This window comes from Cygnus atratus, chromosome 5 (genome assembly GCF_013377495.2).
Source record: "Cygnus atratus isolate AKBS03 ecotype Queensland, Australia chromosome 5, CAtr_DNAZoo_HiC_assembly, whole genome shotgun sequence".
Taxonomy (NCBI): domain Eukaryota; kingdom Metazoa; phylum Chordata; class Aves; order Anseriformes; family Anatidae; genus Cygnus; species Cygnus atratus.
The window spans coordinates 41,493,105-41,513,250 of record NC_066366.1 but is presented as its reverse complement, the minus strand read 5'-3'; the positions used below and the strand labels follow the sequence as shown (position 1 = coordinate 41,513,250).

At 44.7% G+C, this 20,146-nt stretch overlaps 2 protein-coding genes across 2 annotated transcripts in view; both read right to left on the bottom strand.

Annotated features, from left to right (window-relative positions):
- YLPM1 (YLP motif containing 1) overlaps nt 1–12,164 on the bottom strand; it is a 38,802-nt gene extending 26,638 nt beyond the window's left edge. Inside the window, exons 1-4 of the mRNA XM_050711133.1 lie at nt 11,088–12,164; nt 6,116–6,361; nt 5,031–5,225; nt 3,148–3,890 (exon numbers count right to left, since the gene is read on the bottom strand). Coding sequence (XP_050567090.1) covers nt 3,148–3,890; nt 5,031–5,225; nt 6,116–6,361; nt 11,088–12,164 — 2,261 coding nt within the window. The remainder of the gene's footprint in view (nt 1–3,147; nt 3,891–5,030; nt 5,226–6,115; nt 6,362–11,087) is intronic.
- A 3,835-nt stretch (nt 12,165–15,999) lies between these two features.
- On the bottom strand, nt 16,000–20,120 carry FCF1 (FCF1 rRNA-processing protein). The gene is made up of 8 exons (XM_035539269.2): nt 20,062–20,120; nt 19,909–19,976; nt 19,731–19,805; nt 19,490–19,638; nt 18,956–19,028; nt 18,454–18,541; nt 17,923–18,017; nt 16,000–16,637 (listed from the first exon to the last, which is right to left on the bottom strand). The coding sequence occupies exons 1-8, from the start codon at nt 20,062–20,064 to the stop codon at nt 16,589–16,591; spliced, it is 600 nt and encodes a 199-aa protein (XP_035395162.1). The 5' UTR covers nt 20,065–20,120; the 3' UTR covers nt 16,000–16,588.
- Nucleotides 20,121–20,146: the final 26 nt, after the last annotated feature.

The window sequence follows — 20,146 nt, the reverse complement described above, 5'->3', positions numbered from 1 at the left end:
TGTCCATCAGTGTTCTGTCGGTCAAAACGCGACCTGTGTCCTTCTGAGCGCTGGGAGTCAAAACGGGGCCCTCTTGGTCTCGAGCCTTCAAATTTGTCGTATCCTCTTCCTCGAGGTCCATCAAATCTGCGCATGAAATAACAGCAGTTTTATTCAAATGAACATGTCAAATAAAACTTGTCTAAAAACCAGTTTCACACTCCCTCTGTTTAACTGATGCGTCCTAATGTGCCTTAGGATCAGATCCATTTGAACCAGTGCAGCAGCACAGAGACCTCCTTCTCCACCTCAACACTGCCCAGCGAAGACCAGTCTAAGCCACCTGCAAACAACGTAACCCTAAAAAGGAAACTTGGCTTAAGTATCTCAGGATTGAAACTCACCTTGAAAAAAACTTGCAAACTCAATGGAGAAAAGCTTTGACTTTTTGTTGAAAACAACAACTGCTGTTGAACTTTTGTTTAAAAACTTTGCAACAAGCTTACCTAACTGCGATGACAAAGGCCTTATAGACAAATCTATAAATATATATCCTCACAGAAAGTGCAGCGAGCTGTGATATTGTCCAGTTCTACGCAAGACAATATGCCTAACACACACATTTTTATTGCATCACTTTTATCCTTTTCTACTCTTGCTTGAAGACTAGGAAATAAGTCCGGCAAACCAGCATAAAGAATAATTTATGCAATCATATTTAGCAAGGCTCATCTAGTCAAAAAAACAACCTTTAGGCATATGCTCAAATATTGATTTACATAACAGACTACAACACATCAAATTCATTTTACACTAAACGTAGAACTTGTTCCTGAACCAGTGCAGAAGCACTGTTCCTGAAGTTAAATTGCTTGGATATTTGGGATTCACAGTTGTCTCTCACTGGATATTAATTCATTATTGCCTAGTTACCAGCAGCAGTTGACTCTTTGCAGAATTTAATGTTTCAGTGAGCAATATACCAAATGAGCTCATTTACACAACCTCAAAGAATTTTAATAATCCTAGTAAGATAACACTTCAGTAGAAAAAGTAGAAAGTACATTTTCTGTTGGAACAAAACTGCCTTTTGTTTGGGGTGTGTGTGGTCGAGATGAACAGAATGAAAAAAATAGAAAATGCAGTAGCAAGATATCTTAGATTTGAAGGACCAACTTCTACATATAAGATATAGCAAGAAGAAAAGTTTGGATACTGTAAGACATACTTCATCCCCAAGATTCTGAAAATTAGTTTAAGGGAATTCTGCAGAGTTTCTTGATAAATGTTAATTGCTAAAAAGTGGTGGGTGGGAGTGTGTCTTTTTGTATGTCTAATCATTACCTGGGACTTTGCAATACCACCAGGTAACACACAATATTTTAAATTTATCACAGTTTCAATTAAAAATTTATTACAGCTCTGTTTTCTACTGCTTATATTGAGAACAAACAGTAAACAGATTTTTGGAACAGCTTTGATAAAACCATAGAATAGTCATGCAATTACAATATAGGAATGCACAAAGGTTACAGTGTTATTTTAAAAAATCCTTTTTTAAAAATTTTGAAATATTTTAATGTAAGGGGGCTCAAAAATAAAGCCATTGTACGTACTTTCTAGAAATTTCTGATTATCCATAGTCAATGGCCACACAGCACTGAGCTCTAATCTAATGCATGTATAAAAGACACGCACTAGCAAATCACTGAAAACAGTCTGCAGAACTGCACATCCAAAAAACCCCCAGGACCAGAAATGATGCTCTTTTTAAACCCATGGGGAGACAGAAAATTATTCAAAGTTATAAAAATTCAAATATGTTGCTTGTACTTCATGAATTACTATTTATGAATGATTCACTTCAGAATCAAAAAGAAGGGAAGTGAACATGAAGATATGACTGTAAAAATCTAGCGGAGTATGCAAGGATAGAAACAATTCAACAGAATAACGCTGCTTTTTGGTTCACTAGGCATCACAGCAATCAGTCGCAAACTAATGACCAGACAGAACAGATGTTTTTGCAACCTGATATCATGTCAACCATGGAAAAACAAACAATAACAAAAAAAAAGTCCAAAAGGAATATCAAACCATATCGCAGATATAAAACCACATAAAAGACATAGAACACTGGTTTTTAAAGTAACTTTACATTGAGACAGTAGGTCATCCACCTGACAAAACGCAGACTTAAATTTGAATAAAAGTACACCTCACAAGAAGATAAAGACCAAGACCATCAGATGTTATGCAAAACAACAAGAATCCTACCATTAGACTAAGGCACAAATCTTCACCTCTCCTTCTTTTTCTTGTTTATAATTGTTTGAATGCAAAGTAATGCTGCACATGTAGAAAAACACTGATTTGGATGCAAGACAAACATCACCTCTCTCTTATCAGAAAGCCATTTTGAAAAGTGCAGCAAATAGGGCAATCGTCTAGTTACAGAACTCTCCCACGCTAGAAGTTAAAGTACCGGTGAAGAGCTCTGAATCTTTAATTTCTTTCTGCTGTAAATGGATTTGGGTTGCAAACAAAGAATAAATTTTGTTGTTTTAAAAAAAAAAATCTAAATGTCTGGTAATTCGATTATCATAGCATGTTCAACTGAATATGTATTTGAACACTCTCCTGAATTCCTTACAGAAGGTCCACATTAAAGTGCTATTGCATACAGCAGTGACTTAAAAACATTCCCTCAACACTTTTGCTTTATATATTCCTAAACTGAATTCCAAGTACCACAAATCAAACATTGGGAATTTATATGGCTTCTCATAAAAGGTCATTCTTTCAAATGTGATTTATCGTTAACCTAAAGACAGTAAAGATTTATCAAATATTTACAGCATCTTTCCTGTTTTCAAAAAATGGATATTACATTTCTGAAAAAGAAAAGGGAGCAGTGTGCCTAAGCATTTCACTAGAGAAAAGTATTTGACTCTAGGTAACGCTCGGGTGAACAGCATTTACCTGTTTTTGCTTTAATCGGATAAATACAGAACGTGGTGTACACACATTAAGAGCAAAACTCCATCAAACGCACAATTTACACGACCTCAGGAAAATTTGAGAATAAGGCATAATGCTTCATTTCTTAATATACCACCAAAAGGGTGCTAGCCTTGAATGTGTATAAATCGATAAAAATATCCTTACCTAGGACCTCTGGGGCCTTCAAAACGTGCTGATCTGGGAGGATCTGGAAGCAATCCACCTGATCTCACTGGTTTATCCTGCATGGTAGGGGTATGTGTTGAAGACAGTGCAGAAGGGGCTTTCAGTTCCCCACATCCTTGCTCAGATGAAATAGAGACATTTTGTTTATTATGGTGAACTTGAGACTTTCCATGGTCTGAAGAGCTGAAGGATGAACTTACTTGAGAATGGTAAGTTGGATATACAGGTGAGCTAGCTATTTTTGATGCATAGGTACCAGGGGTAGGAAGCAGAGCTGGCCTTGGTGTTTCAGTAGACTGACTGCTTTGCGAACTAGATCCTGAAGGGACAGAGGAGTTAGATAACTGAGATACAGAAGACAGAGGTGGAGGGACCAGTGGAGGTGTAGCTGGAGGTAAAGTTGGAGGCATAACAGGAATGCCACCTGGAGCCGTTTGAGAATATGGAACAAATGGAGGCGGAAGTGAAACATTTGCAGGGTACTGGTTCTTCAAATTTTGGAGTGAGCTCACTTTCTCCTGCAGATGGGACTGAGTGACCTTCATCTGTTCATCCCATGCTTTCCACTGTTTCTCATACTCTTGCAGCTGATCTTTGTGAGGGTAGGTTTGAAGCTGATGCTGCCACTGTTGGTTCATTGACCGCTCCCAGTCTTTATGAAGCTGCTGGAACTGTTTTTGCTGTGTCTCATAATGTCGCAGCTGCATCTCCACTGACATTGTCTGCAAGGAGAATATGAGAATAACTTCAAAAGAGCATCTTAGTTATCTTCAAGGCCACGCATTTTAGTATCACTTGTAACATCACAACTTCTGACTTGTGCAGAAACCTGAGGAAGAACTACAGTGAAACAAAAGCAAACACTGTGATGTCTAAAGTCAATTTACACATTGCATGACTGGAGGGCAAACATTTAGTATAAAAGACTATTTTTTTTAAAGGAGAAAGCTAAAGAAAAATATAACCAAAGGCCTCCATGCTCTATTATTACTGCATGATTACAACAGCCATGAAAGCACAAATCAATCTTCACACTTGCAATACATGCAGCATGTGACTATTTCTCAAGGTTTCAGTTTCTAACTCTATTAATCTACAAAGAGTTGCTTCAGCTGTCAGAGATAATTTTCCTCTAACCTTTTACTAGATCATAATTTACACAGTGCAGCTTCTATCAGCAGTTAGCGTTTCCTTATGTGTACACACAGGTCCTAATATGCATGGTCTTGATCTGTTCTGAGATTTTTAGGTTTACACTTCAAGATTTTTTTTAAACAAACCCGACAGCCCAAACCACTTAAGGAATGCTTAAACCATAAAAAGCTGACTCAACTAATAAAGCAATCAGCTTCTACCTTAAAGGCTGTAACAGTGATATAATTATCTGAATCCGTTATTAAGACACCATCACTGTACACATTTTTATACTGTATGATACTGTAAAAAAAAAAAAAAAAAAAGGGAGGGGAACACAGCTACCAAATTACCTCACACCATCATCTGTGTAACTGACCTTTCTCCTGAAGAATTTCTCCAGCAGTAAAATGGTCAAAACTGAGTAAATTCAACATTGTGTTCAGCTTTGCTCCTGTATCATTCAGGTATGTCTGAAAATCGTTTGACAAGCATACAGTCTTATATTTCTCATCCTACCAAAGCTTCATCAGCACCTCTCAATTTTTTTTTTTCATTCTGAAGTTGAATGACAGTAGGAAAAGGGATATAGACTTCTGCACATGCAGAAAGAGAAGCTGGACAAATGGACCAACCACAGCAAAGTATTCAACTACTTATTTTGCAGCAAACCATGAATGTTAGGTCACTCACAAAGTATATCAAATACCATCTCCTTAGTGTTTCACCTGTAAATGTGGAGGCTGTTGCATGATCTGTTGATACTGCTGTACTATCTGCTGCAGCTGGGCATGCTTCTGCATTATCCTCTGGTACTGAAATCCAACTCGGTGATGGGGATGCTGCTGCCATTGAGCTGCTGCTGCTTGCAACTGTTGCAATCTCAAATCTTCCTCCGGATCATCAGGAGGATCAATATTGAGCTAGGGAAATAGGCAAATATTATAAATAAAGGGAGACTTCTGTCAGAAGAGAACACTGGGTTGCTACCCAGTTTACAGGAACTTTCTCAGCACTCCTTATTTTACCACCCTGTATTTCAGTGTTCTGGCCACCCCTAATTGCTGGAAGATATTTCCTTTATTCTTGTACAGTCTGACCTAAATGTTAGGCTGAGGGGGATTAGGGTGTTCATACATACAGAAACTTACCTGTAGGTAAGAGATTAAAGCAGATCTGTTCTGTGCTGCTCACAGCAAATGCAGTGAGACAGCAGTGCTTTTTCATGATGAGGTAAAGGAATTCCAAATGCATCATTTTACCACTTTGTAGGAACCTGCACATCGTAAACTGAAAGCAAAGCACATCCTGCAGGGTAATCTACCACCTTACAGTAACCTGTTCAAACATCAAAGCCGTGACCTCCATCCATTATGGAGCAACTATCATTAAGCACTCTGACTAAATAGTCTGCACAAAGCTCTTGGCTTTCAGACAAACTATAATACACAGGGAGAAGGGGAGACAGAACTGAAACTGACAGAGAAGAATAAAATATCGTGTCTAAAAGTATCTACCAAGTACTTGATTTCGCACTTAGGTATCACAATGTGATTCTCATAGACAAAGATGACAACGTTGAGGAAAGCGTGAGTGAGCCAAGCTTGGTGCATGTGTGGGTGACTATATAAATCTGCATATGAGATGCGTTTTTTTTTTTAAACTGATGCAGCCTTAACAAATGTTCTTTTAATGTTGTTTTACCATATTTAGTTATTGTTACACAGTATGCATGAGAATTTGATGGCAATATTTTCCTGTTTTGTCCCATGTAGCACAACACAACACAGCAGCATCTCTCTGCAAAGCCTACCTGAGTTTCAGTGGAGGTAAGAGAAGACTCGTCTTCTTTGGAAGCTGGAGGCAGGGATTCATTCAGCGGAGGAGGTTCAGACTGCTGTGTTGAAGCACTCATTTTCCCTTCTTCAGACTTTGCTCTCTGTTCAGATGTATCCTTCCCTACTCCCGGACCTTTCATTTGCTGCTGTCCCTGTGCATGGGCTTTTGCCCTTTGCTGCAGGCTAAGCAGGTGTTGCTGGTACCAGTATTGCTGCTGTTCCTACAACAGATAGAAATTTTCTAAGAAAAACAGCTTCCACGGGAAAAAAAACATGAAATTCATGATAGTTGCTAGAATCATGAAGAAGAAACATACACTAGAAAGATGTTTAAATCTGTTTTGAGGGAAAAACTCACTTCATTATCAACAGCACTGCAGTGCAGGTCAAAAGAGTTAATCAAAATTCAGACACCACTGTGGTGTGTACCATGCCTCACTTAATTTCCTGCTCCAAAGAGCTTACAACTAAAGAAAACAATTAAAAGCAGAAAAATGACAAATAAGTCAAAGTACTACAGGCATGTAATAGGTACCACACTTACTAAGTTTAGTGCTTTTTATTCCTAACAAATATATGTACTTGTTTTGAGACTAACTTAGGTAAAATGAAGGACAACAAATGCGAGCAAGGGAGCAGTAAAAAGAAAAAGTTTGAAACATTCAAAAAGGATGACAAGCGTGAACAGAGAACAGAAGTAGAGTGAAAATGATGGCAGAGTAACTGGGGTGGAGAGATTTGAATAAAGGTTTGGAAAGGAAAAAGAATAATCAGAGCCAAAGAACAGTGAGGATTATTTATTATCTGAATCCTGATTAACATTCAACAGCTGAAAAGGTAAACAGATATGGCTGCACCCGAAGAACTACCCATCTAAGAAGCAGTTCAGCTTTCAGTTTTAAATACTTCAGGCTAGAATTAGGAGACTCCCGAAGCATGAAAATAGATTCAAACCACCGTGTGCTGCCACCAGCATAAAGAACAAATGACTAATGAGGAGCATCTCAACACTTACAGGACAGTGCACCTTAAAGAAAGCCAAGCAGGAACCAACTAATCTCTCTTCTAATGCAAGAGGTATCAGGCATCAGATCGGACTAGCAGGACACAGACTAAGAACTGGCAGGAGGCAGCTCTTCACCTGACACGGCCTTGTGCTACGCAAGTCCCTGCCAGAGAATACCGCAAGTGATGAAATCTCATGGATTCAAGACACAGCTCCATAAGCTCATAGAATAAAATTCTCCAGATTTTAAAAATAAAGACACTGGTCACCATTAGGGCAGCTCCTGTACTTTAGAGTAGAATACACTTGATTTTTAAACTCTTCTCTTAGCTTCTGCTTTTAGCCACTGTCAAAGAGAACAGTAAAACACTGTACTTTTAGTCTGACCTAGTGCAACCATTCTTATGTTCTCGTGTCAGCTCTACCACCTTTGAGGATCTGTGACCACTCTACATCTTTTTCATATTCTTCTGTCCTTCCTTTCCATCCAAGCATGCACTGTTGAGAAAAGAAATCTCTAAAGAGCCTACTCACAAACAGAAAAGAATATTTTAAGATGTCCTTGCCTTTTGGGTAAGTGTGATAACAGCAGTCGTAGGTGTTGTCTGATGTGATTGCTCAAAACTGAACTGTTCAATTTATCTTTAAGCGGGTTTAAAAGAAGCACAAGCTTCCTCCAAAAGCCTGCCTCACACTCAAAACGGGAGTGATGGTTTCTACTGCTAATAGCCTAGCAGACACAAACACACAGATGTATCTTTTAAAAACACTTCGGTAAAACTGCAACTTGGAGATGAGGTCAGCGAAAGGAGAGGCTTCTTGGACTTCACAGTGATCCTGCAGTGACTTCGGCCAAGGGTCTTTTTAACAAGAACGTGACTCAGAAGAGCTCTCATGGGTGGAAGACGTGCATTCACGCTGCAGCATGGAACCTCTCAGGCATCTTGAACAACAAGCCGTAATGAGGGTAAGTTTCAACAGCAGGGAGGAGCATACGTCCCTCCCCAGTTACACAAAAGATGATTACATTTATCCCTTTCAAATGGCATCGTAAGGGGATTTAACACGACAGGGCTGGATGTTATGCTTCCAGAGGAATGACGGACAAGCACCTGTTTGACTGCCATGAAGCTCTCTTCGTCCGGAGATCCACCTCATTTTCTCCTCATTCTAACGAATCAGATAAGGGCTAAAAGTCCCAATAAGACCAGCGATTCACAGAAAGAGCTTTAAACAACAATATCCTGCCACATACTTTTCACAGCAAGGTCAGAAACACACGCACTGCAGGCTGTAACTGAAAAGTGAGAGAAAAGTGAAACACAGGTTTCTATAGCTCAGTCTGAAGAAAACAGAAGTATTCACGTAGAAAAAACGTTGAGTTATTTGAGCACTTATCTCTTCAAGATAACTTCGAGTTCTTCATAATTCTTCAAGTTCAATGGCAAGCCCTATATCTAAGGCAGACAGCAGCACTGACATGAGCCTTCTTCCATCTCTGGCTGACCAAGAGCTACCTACGGCATCACACAAACACCACCGAGACCAGCACTGCCAGCCCCGGCCACCTAAAGCACAACCCCGAGCAATACAAATCTGCTCTGCGGCGGAGTTTCAATGCAGCCAGTTCTCTGCACATTACAATGGCTACGAACTCAAGCTTGACAAAGGCTGGGAAATGACAGTAACGTGTCATGTTCACTGCTACCTCTCTGCTTGGCTCCGTAAGTCCTCACAGTCCCCAGCTGGCGATATCGGCCCAGCCATGCCGAAAGACTAGCTCAAAATAATAGAGGAGGGATTTTAGAGAGCGCGGCAGGCTGCTGAAAGGTGACACGGTGAAGCTGCGGTAGCTTTACCAGAAGTATATAAATATATATTTATGGGTACAGCTGCACCCGCTCAGATCTGCTTCCTACTGTAAATAAACAGCAGCATACGGCGTGCAAACATCAGATGGAGCATTAACGAAATGCCACGAGCATTTGAACAGAACTTGTCAGAAGCCGTATCTAACCGCAGAGAAACACAAGAAGCCAGAAACCTAACCTGACTGTATACTTGGGAAAAGCTACACTAAACTCTCAATGCTGTCCCAGCAAAGAGAATTACCTTATTTCACACATGAAAGGGAAATAGCAGAATACTCAGGAATGGCAAATTGCATAGCGTTTCCTTTGTTAAGAGAAAAACACTGATCTGTTTTGGCTGCAGCCGCTGCTACTGCTGGATGAGAACTGAAAGAATTGCTTTCAATTACCATTAAAAAAAAGAGCTTAATAGGATTTTATAAATGATGAGTTACGGTCCCTGCTAAGCTTTTAAAATCGCTAGCAAGAAAGCCTCGCTCTGCTTTGCGTTCGCTATTCCTATTGCGTAAGGATTTGTTGCCCCAAATCCTGTCTTGTATTACAGCCAGACAGTCAAAATTTTATCAAATGTATGGCCAGCAAAGTACCATATTCCTTTTGAATTAACGCTGAATTGTGTAAGAGACTAAAAACTAGGTAAGATACAAATTGTTTATACAAATACTCATGAAACAGACAACATAAACTTTGGAGATGCTTTTCAGCAGCATTCTGCTCCATCTGTGTGTGCTTAAATAACACATTAATTGTGATTATTCTGGGAAGGACAGAATTGCTGAGGAAGAATTGAAAAAGATCTTAGCAGTTACGAAATCTCTGGCTTCACAATGGGGGAGGAATTACTTCGGTGCTTGATCTGGAGTTTAATAATTTAAGAACTCAGCAGCAGCCTCAATACCAAATTATCATCCCTTTCAACGTCTGATTGTCCAAGGTTTTGGCATTAAAAAAAAAGAGTCCCATTCCTACCACTGTAAGACAGGAACTAATACTGTTCAAAACCTTCATAAAACTAAATCTGTGAATCACTTTGCTAGGCAGGGATCAGCTATATGGTACAAACTTAAAAATGGTACATTCCCAAATGCATCTATGTATAGGTATGAAATTTGAATGGATACAAATTAAAAGGTGTCCCAACGATTGACAAATTTAAAACGTCAGCAACTTTGACATGACGCAATAGGATTTTTGCAGACTTAGCTCCAAATTGGAATCCTAAAATCCATTTGCCAAAAGTACATGTATTTTGAGCTTAAATAAAATCAATCAAATCAATCAAACTCCTGAGAGCATGTATGTAGGCTTTGTTCTTGCAACTGGATCTCTACAAGCCGATCCTAAAACCCTGCAAAAGCCTCTGAATCTGAAGGAACTGTATAGCTGAGGACCCCAGCTTGCATGCCTCTTTGTCCACACTCGGCCTTCAACAGGTGAACTGTCCCTAACTTAGTGTGTAAGGACAGGCACATCACCTGCAGAGGAAGTGCTCCCATCTAGGATGTTAAGCACATGTGCACTTTGTGGTCATCTTGGCCCTAGCGTACACATAAAAGTAGGCAGCCTTAGCCATAAAAGTATGTTTTGCCAAAAAAAGCATTTCAGAACACTTCTCTCTGTTGCGGTTTAAGCCGAAAACAGGACACTCTCACATGCCCTATGCGACCTCATACTGGAGGACCAAACGCACAGCACAAAACTTATTTCCAGAGAGTGAAAGGCAACGAGGTACCACAGCAGAAACACTTTTGCAGCTTTATCTGTAGCTGGTAAGGGTGAACAGCCACAACTCTGTACCTGTCAGAGCAACCAAACACGGTCCCCAAAGGACAGCCAAGTGCAGAGATTACTGAAAACAAGAGCAGAACAGGGCGCTGCAACACGCCACGAGCAAGCAGCTCTGCAGCATCCTACAGAGGACCAGATGAAGTCAGCGAAGGCTCGGTGCGTTTCACCTCCGTGCTGTGCTTTGGGAAACAATTCTCCAGAGACCGACGGACCCACTGGAGGAATTACATCCAGCGGGGAGCCGGGCTGGTTCCCCGGGCGGCTGGGCGATGCCTTCCTCACCTGGGGGGTCATGGTGGCCGGGTCGGGCTGCGGGGCGCCGTGCTGCTCGGGGGGGGCCCCGCTCTCCTGGCCGCCCCCCTGGGGACCCTCGGGCAGGGCCAGGGCCGCCGGCGGGGGGGTGAAGTGCTGCTGGGCCGCCTTGGGGGCGGGCAGGGAGGGCGCCAGGCCGGGCTGCGCCGCCTGGGAAGGGGACGCCTGCGAGGGGAGCAGGTAGGGCTGGGGGGGCGCCAGGTACGCCGGCCCGGGGGGCAGGTAGGGCTGGGCGGCGCTGGACGGCGGCGGCGGCTCCAGGTAGGAGGGGGGCGGCTCGGAGAAGGAGGGGGGCGGCTGCGAGGCCTGCGGCCGGGGCAGGTAGGGCTGGAGCGGCGGGGACTGCCCGGGGGGCGGCTGCCCGGGGGGCAGGTAGGGCTCCGCCTGGGGAGGCGGCAGGTAGGGCTGCCCGGGGGGCAGGTAGGGCTGGGCGGCGGCGGGCTGCGGGGACTGCGGCGGCGACGACAGCTCCATGTCCATGGGCACCGGCGACGAGGGCAGGGGCTCGCCCCACTCCCCGTGGCCGCCGGGCGGCTCCTGCCCGTCGCGCTTGCGGCTCGGCGGCGGCGGGGCGGCGGCGGCGGCCGTCGGCGGCGGCTCGCGGTGTGCGAACTGCTTCTGGTAGCTGCGCACCGGCGGCACGGCCACGGGCGGCGGCGGCTGCTGCTGCTGCCAGTCCCCGAAGGAGCCCGGCAGCGGCGGCGGCGGCAGCCCCGGGGGGGGCGGCCCCGGGGGCGGCGGCGGCGGCCCGAGCAGCACGGACTGCAGCTGCTTCTGGTGCATCTGCTGCAGCTGCTGCAGCTGCGCCAGGTGCTGCTCCTGCAGGCTCAGGAACCCCGACGTCCCGCCTGGCGGCGGCGGCGGCGGGGCGGCGGCGGCGGCGGCGGGGGGCGCGGGGCCCGGCGGCGGGTAGCTGGGCAGCGGCATCGGCGGCACGGCGGGCGGCGGCACGCTGGGGGGAGGCATGGGCAGCGGCGGCGGCGGGATGGAGGTGGGCGGCGGCGGGTAGTGCCCCGCCGCGCCGTACAAGCCCCAGGCCGGGTACATGGCGGGGCGGCCGGAGCGCGGCGCGGTGCTTCCTTCCCCAGGCCGCGGCGGCGGCGGCGGCGGCGGCGGCGGGGCGGGCGGCCCCAGGGCGCCTGCGCGGGGAGGCGCGCCGTCCTCCCGGGCAGTAGAGAGGGAGCGCCGCGCTAGAGCGGCCGCGGGCGCCGCCTGGCGGGGGGGCGCCGCGCCTGCGGGAGGCGGGCGGCGGGGCACGGTGAGAGGGCGGGAGGCGAGTGCAGAGCGCCGCGCTGCCCGGGGCGGGGGAGGGGGGGAGCGGGGAGCGGCCTCCATTTTGTGTGCGCGGGGAGGGAGCGGGGGTGGGGGGAGACCCGGCCCTGGCGGTTCGGGGGGATGTGCAGAAATAACGAACGGTTTTGTTTCACTTCAGAGGGACGCGGTGGCGATAAGCCTGAGTGGCGATAATGAGGATGGAGCGGTGGATGTGTAAAATCACTTCACACATCACGGCAGCAAATCTGTTGGGTTGCTTTGCTGCCCTCTGTCCTTCCAAAACCGGAGCAGCTGTCCTGATGTTCCAGCTCTAGTTCACGGCTGGAGCACTGAGCAACCCTGCCCGCTCAGAAAACACAGGTGCACCATACAAATGAGAATTTCCCAGAAAAACTTCAGTTTGAACTTGATTATGAGACACAAATCTTTGGGAAAACCACCTCAGTTCAACACATACCACTTTCTCCTTTTGTCTAGAGGTGGTTATCGATCATTTTCTGTCTGCAGGGCTCCTTTATATGATTTCTCTTACAGTGAATATGACTTCCTGATAGCATTTGCACTTCTTACCCATGTCTCTTCCAAATCCTACATGTAACATTTATATCCCCAAGCCCTTTAGCCTAGTTTACTCACTGACTAAGCTTTGAAAGCCTGTCATTTCAAAATAGAAAACTTCTGTGGCAAAGATCCTTTGATTTATCCTCCTGAGTTCTCTTGTCATCGGTTTATTCAAGGTTACTTCATGCAGGCAGGTCTCTTCCAATATTCTTTCCATTTGTTGTGGTTACTCAATGCCATGAAGAAATCCGTTACTTCCTCTTACAAAGAAATACACGTACTCAACCACTTGCCGTAGCAAGCATTTTCTGAGCTACATCTGGGAGGCTGAATTTAAGTGTAGCTTCCAAATAGCCTGAGAGATGTTTTTGTCAATACTCATATCTATTTTAGGCTGCACTAGAATTGGCTCCTCCCAGCCAAGATTATTATTGGCTTTACCCAACATTACCTTGTCCTAAAGCAACCCTGTTTTGTCCATCTTATGCCTTCTTGTTCCTTTACAGTCTGTAACATTATTAATGTATGTCATTCAGCTGTTTTAGTTTTTTGAATGGCTCATGCTCTTCCTAATTGCTGTTCTACCACATTTCAGTTATCCCTCAAATAGAACATGTCACAGCTTGGATCAGTAGCTTAAGTTTCCTCACTTTGGTGGTGATAATGGTGCAGCAATCTTGGGCCTTCTGCTGGCCCCCAGAAAAGAATGGAAATTATTTTCTCCCATTCGTTGCATAACTTCAGACTTTTTTTGGTGGATTTTCTGACTGTTTTTTCTGTCTTGAGAAGCTTTGGGAACTGGCTATGGCAAAAGAGAGGATGTTGTGGGGGAAGCTGGAAATTTTTGAGTTATTGAGAAACATTGCCGGCATCTGTTTGTTATCTTAACTTGCGTGCAGGTTTAAATCAAGTACCAGAGTTGGGTCAGGCAGGAATTTATCTTCTGGTTTGGACCGGCGGAGTTCTGCATTCATAGGAACATCAAAGCGTTCTCACTTACCAAACTCTTTCCTATTATGCACATAATGATCTTTCCCTCCTCTGACCTACTGCAAGTTGGATCTGAGGCTGGGATGACATGGTGCACATGGAGTACATGCTTTCCCCTGAACTAAGTGTCTGATATGCAGGTTCCCTGGGGACTGCTGGGGTTGGACTTGATGACTGAGGTTGTCCTTCCCTGTCCTGAGTTCCTCTTCTCATCAGGCGCTTTGCATTAATACCCAAGATTTTCTGTCTTGCTGATTACACTCAATTTACAAAAAATTTCTGATGGATTTCCCTGCTGCTCATCCTCCAACCCTCAAGAAGTGTACTTCTTGAGCAGTTCCTTATGCCTCCTAGTAACAGGTTCTTCAGGTTACTAGAACAAGCAAGGCAGATTGCTGAGTCTCTTATTTCTTAAAGTTTCTTGTAAATACGCATACTTGCTTGGACTCCTACCAACGGTTCATGTGACATACATGTATTTTCATGAAGTCTATCCAATGAGCATTCTGCTGGCAAACGTTCCCCAAATTCATCATGTTGCTGTGCCTTTGACCTCCCCATCGTGAAAAAGACTTCTATCAAATACTACCATAAGCATCCATTTCTTTCTCCTCCAGTCTCATTCAATGTAGCTTAACTCAAGCGAAGTTATTTGCATAGGGACAATTCTAGTTAACTCTGTACTCCAATAAGTCTTTTAAAACTAGCGTTGCTCTGAAAACCAAGTAAAACAGATCTAATCCTACAACTGTTCCTCAGTCCTTGCTTGACTAAGCGTGGCCTTCAAATGTTCATGACAATACTTACTTTTAGCTTACAGAAACGTGACTTGGACTGAGAGAAGAAAATTAAGGATATTGTTTTTGACCTGTACAGTTTTACACTGTGTCAAATTTCAGGTTGGTTGGTTGGTTGGTTGCCCTCTTCCTGGCTGGACGTGGAGAAGATAAACTTCAATTGTGATAGCCTGGAAGGGGCGGATGTGTTCTGAAAGAGTCAGCATGCCGTTATTTCAGGGATACGTGTAGTAGGTGAGTCTGCAGCAAGCAAAGAGGTAGTATGGGGATAAGTCTGATGTGTTCCCAAAGTTTCCTACAACAGCTGTAAAGGAATGTGCTAGCACAAAGGTTATTAGCATGTAGGGACATTTCCCAAGGACAGGAAATGATTAGCAGAGGAGAAGTGTTATTTTCACTATGCTGCCTAGCCTACAGGGATTTGAGTTCAGCCATTCTCTGCAGCCTGCACCAGTGTAAGGCACCACAGGATAAAAGCTCTATTAAAGTTTGGACATTTTCTTAATTATACCAAGCATATCAATTTCAGTCTCCCGCTCACACCCCAACTCCAGTGTTTTGGCCAGGAGGCACACTACAGCATGTGGGCCTCCGGTGACTCAATTCCTCTCTCATCGCTCAGGCTTAAAACTATTCACTTCACCACAGAGGAACAGAGATCAGAAGAGCAAAATAAATTACTAAAAATAAAAGAGTAACGGGGAAGATATGAGAATGCAGAGCATGCCTTTGGGAGGACAAAAGCAATATAGCTTTGAAGTACTTTCTCCATTTCTCCATCTGGCTTAACCATCTCTTTTCCGTCACTCCTGACCACTTCCTTCCCATGTTGCTGCAAATGCTGCAGGTCTCTATGAGACTTGCTTGATCTGCAGCCATTGCCCTGATTTTTCCCCACCTACTCTGCTCCCAGCCCACGTTAACACCTTTCAGTTTGACACTTTCCTGTACACATCGGTATCCTCCTCTTCCATGACACCTAAGGAAAGGAATGAGACTTTGAAGTGCATAGGTGCCAAGCAATCAAGAGGGAGAGGTACGTCCCAGACCCAACAACCCTCGTCATCACTCTGCCTGTAAGCAAAAAAGCTGGGCTGCTGGCTGATCCAGTAAAAATATGCTGCAAGATGATGCCATCATACCTTAAGTACAAACTCCACTGGTAAGAAGAGAGATTAAGAATGCACTAAGTACCTAAGTGAGGGTTAGAAGATGAACAAGGATACATTGAGTTTAGGAAACATGGAACACGACACAACTTGATTTCATTCATTGTATTGAGATACAGTTGAATAAAAGCCCATCAACCCAAAATTAAAATTTTTCAGACCACTGGTCCAGAGAAGGCAGCCTACTGGTGTAGACTTGATGGCTTTCCTTCAGAATGCAGGTTCCAATTTCCTTGTGGGACAGATGTGAGGGAGTTTCTCAGGGAAATACTCATGCTGCTGCAGATGGAGAAATAAGAAACTTCTAATACTTCTGCGGTTCCATTCTCAGTCATAACTGGACCATCACCAATATTTACTTCAGAATGCTGAAATCACCTTTTTGAATAATCCCAACATGAAAATGAAGAGGGAGTTAGGCATATTCTTGGCCGTAGAGTCCTCTTGTTCCCATATCATTTTCCCAGCTGTAGGTTATCAGGTGCAGTCAGAACAAGGATGAATAAAAAAAGACTCCTACAAATAGCTTTTTCTTAGAAGATCAAGGCTATGAAGTCAGTCCAGTATCACCCACAATCCTATGAGCAGGGTCCCAGCAAAAAAGAAAGCAGGAGGGTTGGGAACAGAAGGACCCTTATCCTGGCTCAGAGTCCTGGCATTCATGGCTTGGCTGGAGAGGTTAGAATCGAGGAGCTCCGTAATCATCTGGCATCCTCTCAATATTATATCTGCAAAAGAAAGAGGGAAAACGTATGAAGACAACCTGCTCCATACTGTTCCCGTCCCTGTGCAGCAAAATGCTTACAGGGAGACTGAACAGCAAACAGCTTTGTTCCATTTCTATCTGCAGCTCAGATCGTCAGAGAGAAAAAACATTACTTCTGAGAAAAATGTAAAGACTTCATAAGATTACCCCCAGACTTAACCTCAAATCCCTTAGAGCTCAGGCGTCTCAAGAAGTCACCATCCCCAGGGAAGGAAAAGAAAAGGGTGTTTTTTGTAAGATCTGCCTTAGCCTTTAAGAATAAACCCACTGTGCGGAACAAAACTTTCTCCATTCGACTTGAGATTCAAGGGCAAAATGAGTAGGGGCAAAGATGTTTTGAGGGAAAATCTCCTAATCACATTCTAGTTACAGATCAGTTTAAACTCCACATATTTATAGTAATTTGCCTCCACATTTCTGACATACTGCTCTTTGAGTATTACCAGACTCTCCACTGTTAGCACACCTGCCTCGCAGTGTCTCTCCCATCTCTAAAGACTTTGTTTTCTCTCCACATCCCATTTTTTCTCCCTACCATGCTACCAAACATATCTACCCTACTTTGAAACAATTTGGCATAGGTTCTATGCAAGATAAAACTTCTGTGCTGTAATTATGTACAAGAGATATTAAAACATTGTATATGACAAATGAATGTGAGTAAAGTCCTCTTAGTCTAGGCTTTACAAACACTTTGGAAGGAACAGCAAACAAACTTAAGCAAACGCTGTTACAGTAGATCACTGCTTCTATTGTATATATATATTTAAAAAAATATTAAAGCAAGCCAGTACTTGCACATATGGGAAAAATCTGTTGCTTTGAAATTGCTGCACTAGCGTCTTTCCAAGTTGGTTTGATTTTTAGCTAAAAAGCAAATTCAGTTTCTTAGTGGAGGGTACGCAAAGTTTCCAGATAGAACGCGGAACAGGAATGTTTCCTCAAAAATCTATAGAATGCACTTGCCTGATAGCCTTGATGCTGCTGCTGCTAAGCAGAACTGAACTATGGAAACACTGGCCTCAAGGAAACTAATTTTCCAGATAAAAGCAAGTGAACATGAAGGCTGCAATAAAAGTGGGTCTGCAACCAGTCTCTTCCCAGATGCAGCTATACATCTACTTTTGTGCAAACACTAGGCCCTTTAGTATAACCTGTGCTATAGACAGTGCAGGAGAGAAATACATGGCAACAGAGTCCTTGTCAGACAATGATTGTGCCTGGCATCGACATCAGAGGTCCCTTACCTGTGCCTGGAAATATACATTATAGGCACTCCTGGGATTTTTCGTATTCTCCTCTTGAGCTCTTTATCCACTGTGGCCACTATGTAGCATTTGTGCTGAAAAGAAGAGGCAAGTCAGATTCATTACTAGTGAAATGGCAAACATAGACAAAGCCAAGCAAAAGCCTCAGTTCAGTTAGCTCAGTAAACACAAGAGGGCGGCTAGTGCCTAGTGAGGCATTTCTAGGACTTGGTTATTCCATAGGCATAACATCCTTCTGCTCACCAAAACAGATTCCGAGAAACATTTAAAAGCTGTCCAGCCTTTTCAGCAGACAACTTTCCCATCCTGGATGCTTCTTGATGTTGTTCTATACAAGAATGCTTGGGGAAGACTAGATACTCCTCCAAAGAAAGTCGTGCTAAGGACTGAAACTGCCCCTTTACAAGACTTTACAGTTACTCTGCATAAAAGTTAAGTCATCAGTAACTAGCACGGTTCAAGATTTTTATTGTGTTAATACAGTATAGGAATTTTCAGAAACATTAGTACCTGAGTGACTCTTTGTACCAAGCAGTCATCAGCATAAGTTCCTTTGTGCGTACACGGCAAGCGTTCAAACCGAGGGTCCTTGGCAATTCTGTGGGGATACGTACATTCAGCATCATGGCAATCAGACCAGTAGAAGTGTGCAGTAATACCATGTAGAGGAACACAAGTACTTCTTTCTGTGATATGCAGCATGTTATACTCAAAACAAGGGCTTAAGGTATGGAGCAAATGGTACAGTTCAGTCAACTGAAATGAGGAGCAAAAAAAGCATGCAATTTTCCTGGCTAAGAATTTCTTAGTACTTGTTAGTCGGGTTCCAGGATCCCCACAATGTTAAGCTCTCGCTGAACCCGTAATACTGATCTCATAAACCCAGAGAAACAAAACCCAGTTCAAGACCTAAAATCCTTCTAGTAAAATAGCACCATCATGGCAAGTCCTTTTCATTTCTTTATATCAAAATGCTAAGTTCTAGAAACAGAGAGGAACACCCTGCACATACCTTAATGCCACACGATACCTCTGTCCTAGCTTCTCAATTTCAGCCATTACACAATCCGTGATACATGGAATACCTAAATGCAAAAAAAAGACAGCATTAGAAGTCTATACTAGAACAAAACAGTATTTCTTTACAGACCTCTACAGCATTGAGCACGTGCCCTGGAACAGTTATCTGGCATGGAACTCTGTAACATATTTACAGTTTTGAACTGCTAAGAGCTGGTAAGCGAAGTGATGAAATGTAAAACCACTGAGGAGTAGTCTGACAATGCCACAGAAATTTTTTAACCAACTAATGCTTTACTTTTGTTGAGATCAGCGTTTAAGACCACTGTCTGATTGAAACCAAGGCCGGTTCTGGGGTTACCACAGGCCGGTTCCAGAGTTACCACAGGCCATTGAGAATGAGCTCTGTGAGCTCATTATAGCACGTAGCTTTTCAAGACTTCCGTTGTCCTCAGCCAGGGGTGCGAGGCCTGAATGCACTGCAGCACTACGGGGTCCAGAAGCGCCGCGCGCGGCAGCCACTCACACTTGGCGTAGAGGCAGTCCATCATGGACTGCACCAGGTCCAGCTTGGCTTTGATGGAGAAGTTGATGAAGTTCGTGTCAACCAGGATGTGGTACGGAGGCCCGAGCTGCGTGTTGTACTGGAAGAACAGACAGGACGGATGCTGGGGGCTGCGGGGAAGACGAGGCATTCGCATCAGTTAGCTGTGACCGAGGAGAACGAGAGATCTTACAGCCTGTAGCGGGCGAAGGAAGGCACTTACACCTCCCGCTCCTTGATGGCGCTCGGGTCCTCCTTCTTCTTCTTGGCGGGGGCTTTCGCCCGCTCCTTCTCGTTGCTGCAAAGAAGCAGGGGCACCGCTGGGGGACGGCGGCACCGGAGGGGCCCGACCGGGGTCCCAGCGGCACCGGGACCGTCCCCGTCGCCGTCCCGGCACTCACATGCGCTGGTCCCGCAGGCTGATCATGCGCTTCATCACCGCGTACTTCCGCGCCTTCTTCTGCTTCCCCTGCAACGAGACGCGGCCGCCGTGAGCGGGGCGCGGCTCCCCGGTGCCCCCGGTCCCCCCCCCGCCTCCCCCGGTCCCCGCTCACCATGCTGCCGCCACCGCCGGTAGTTCCGGCGCCTCCGCCGAGCGTCACCGCGTCCCGCCCCGCCGGGCAGGGCCGGCCCCGCCGT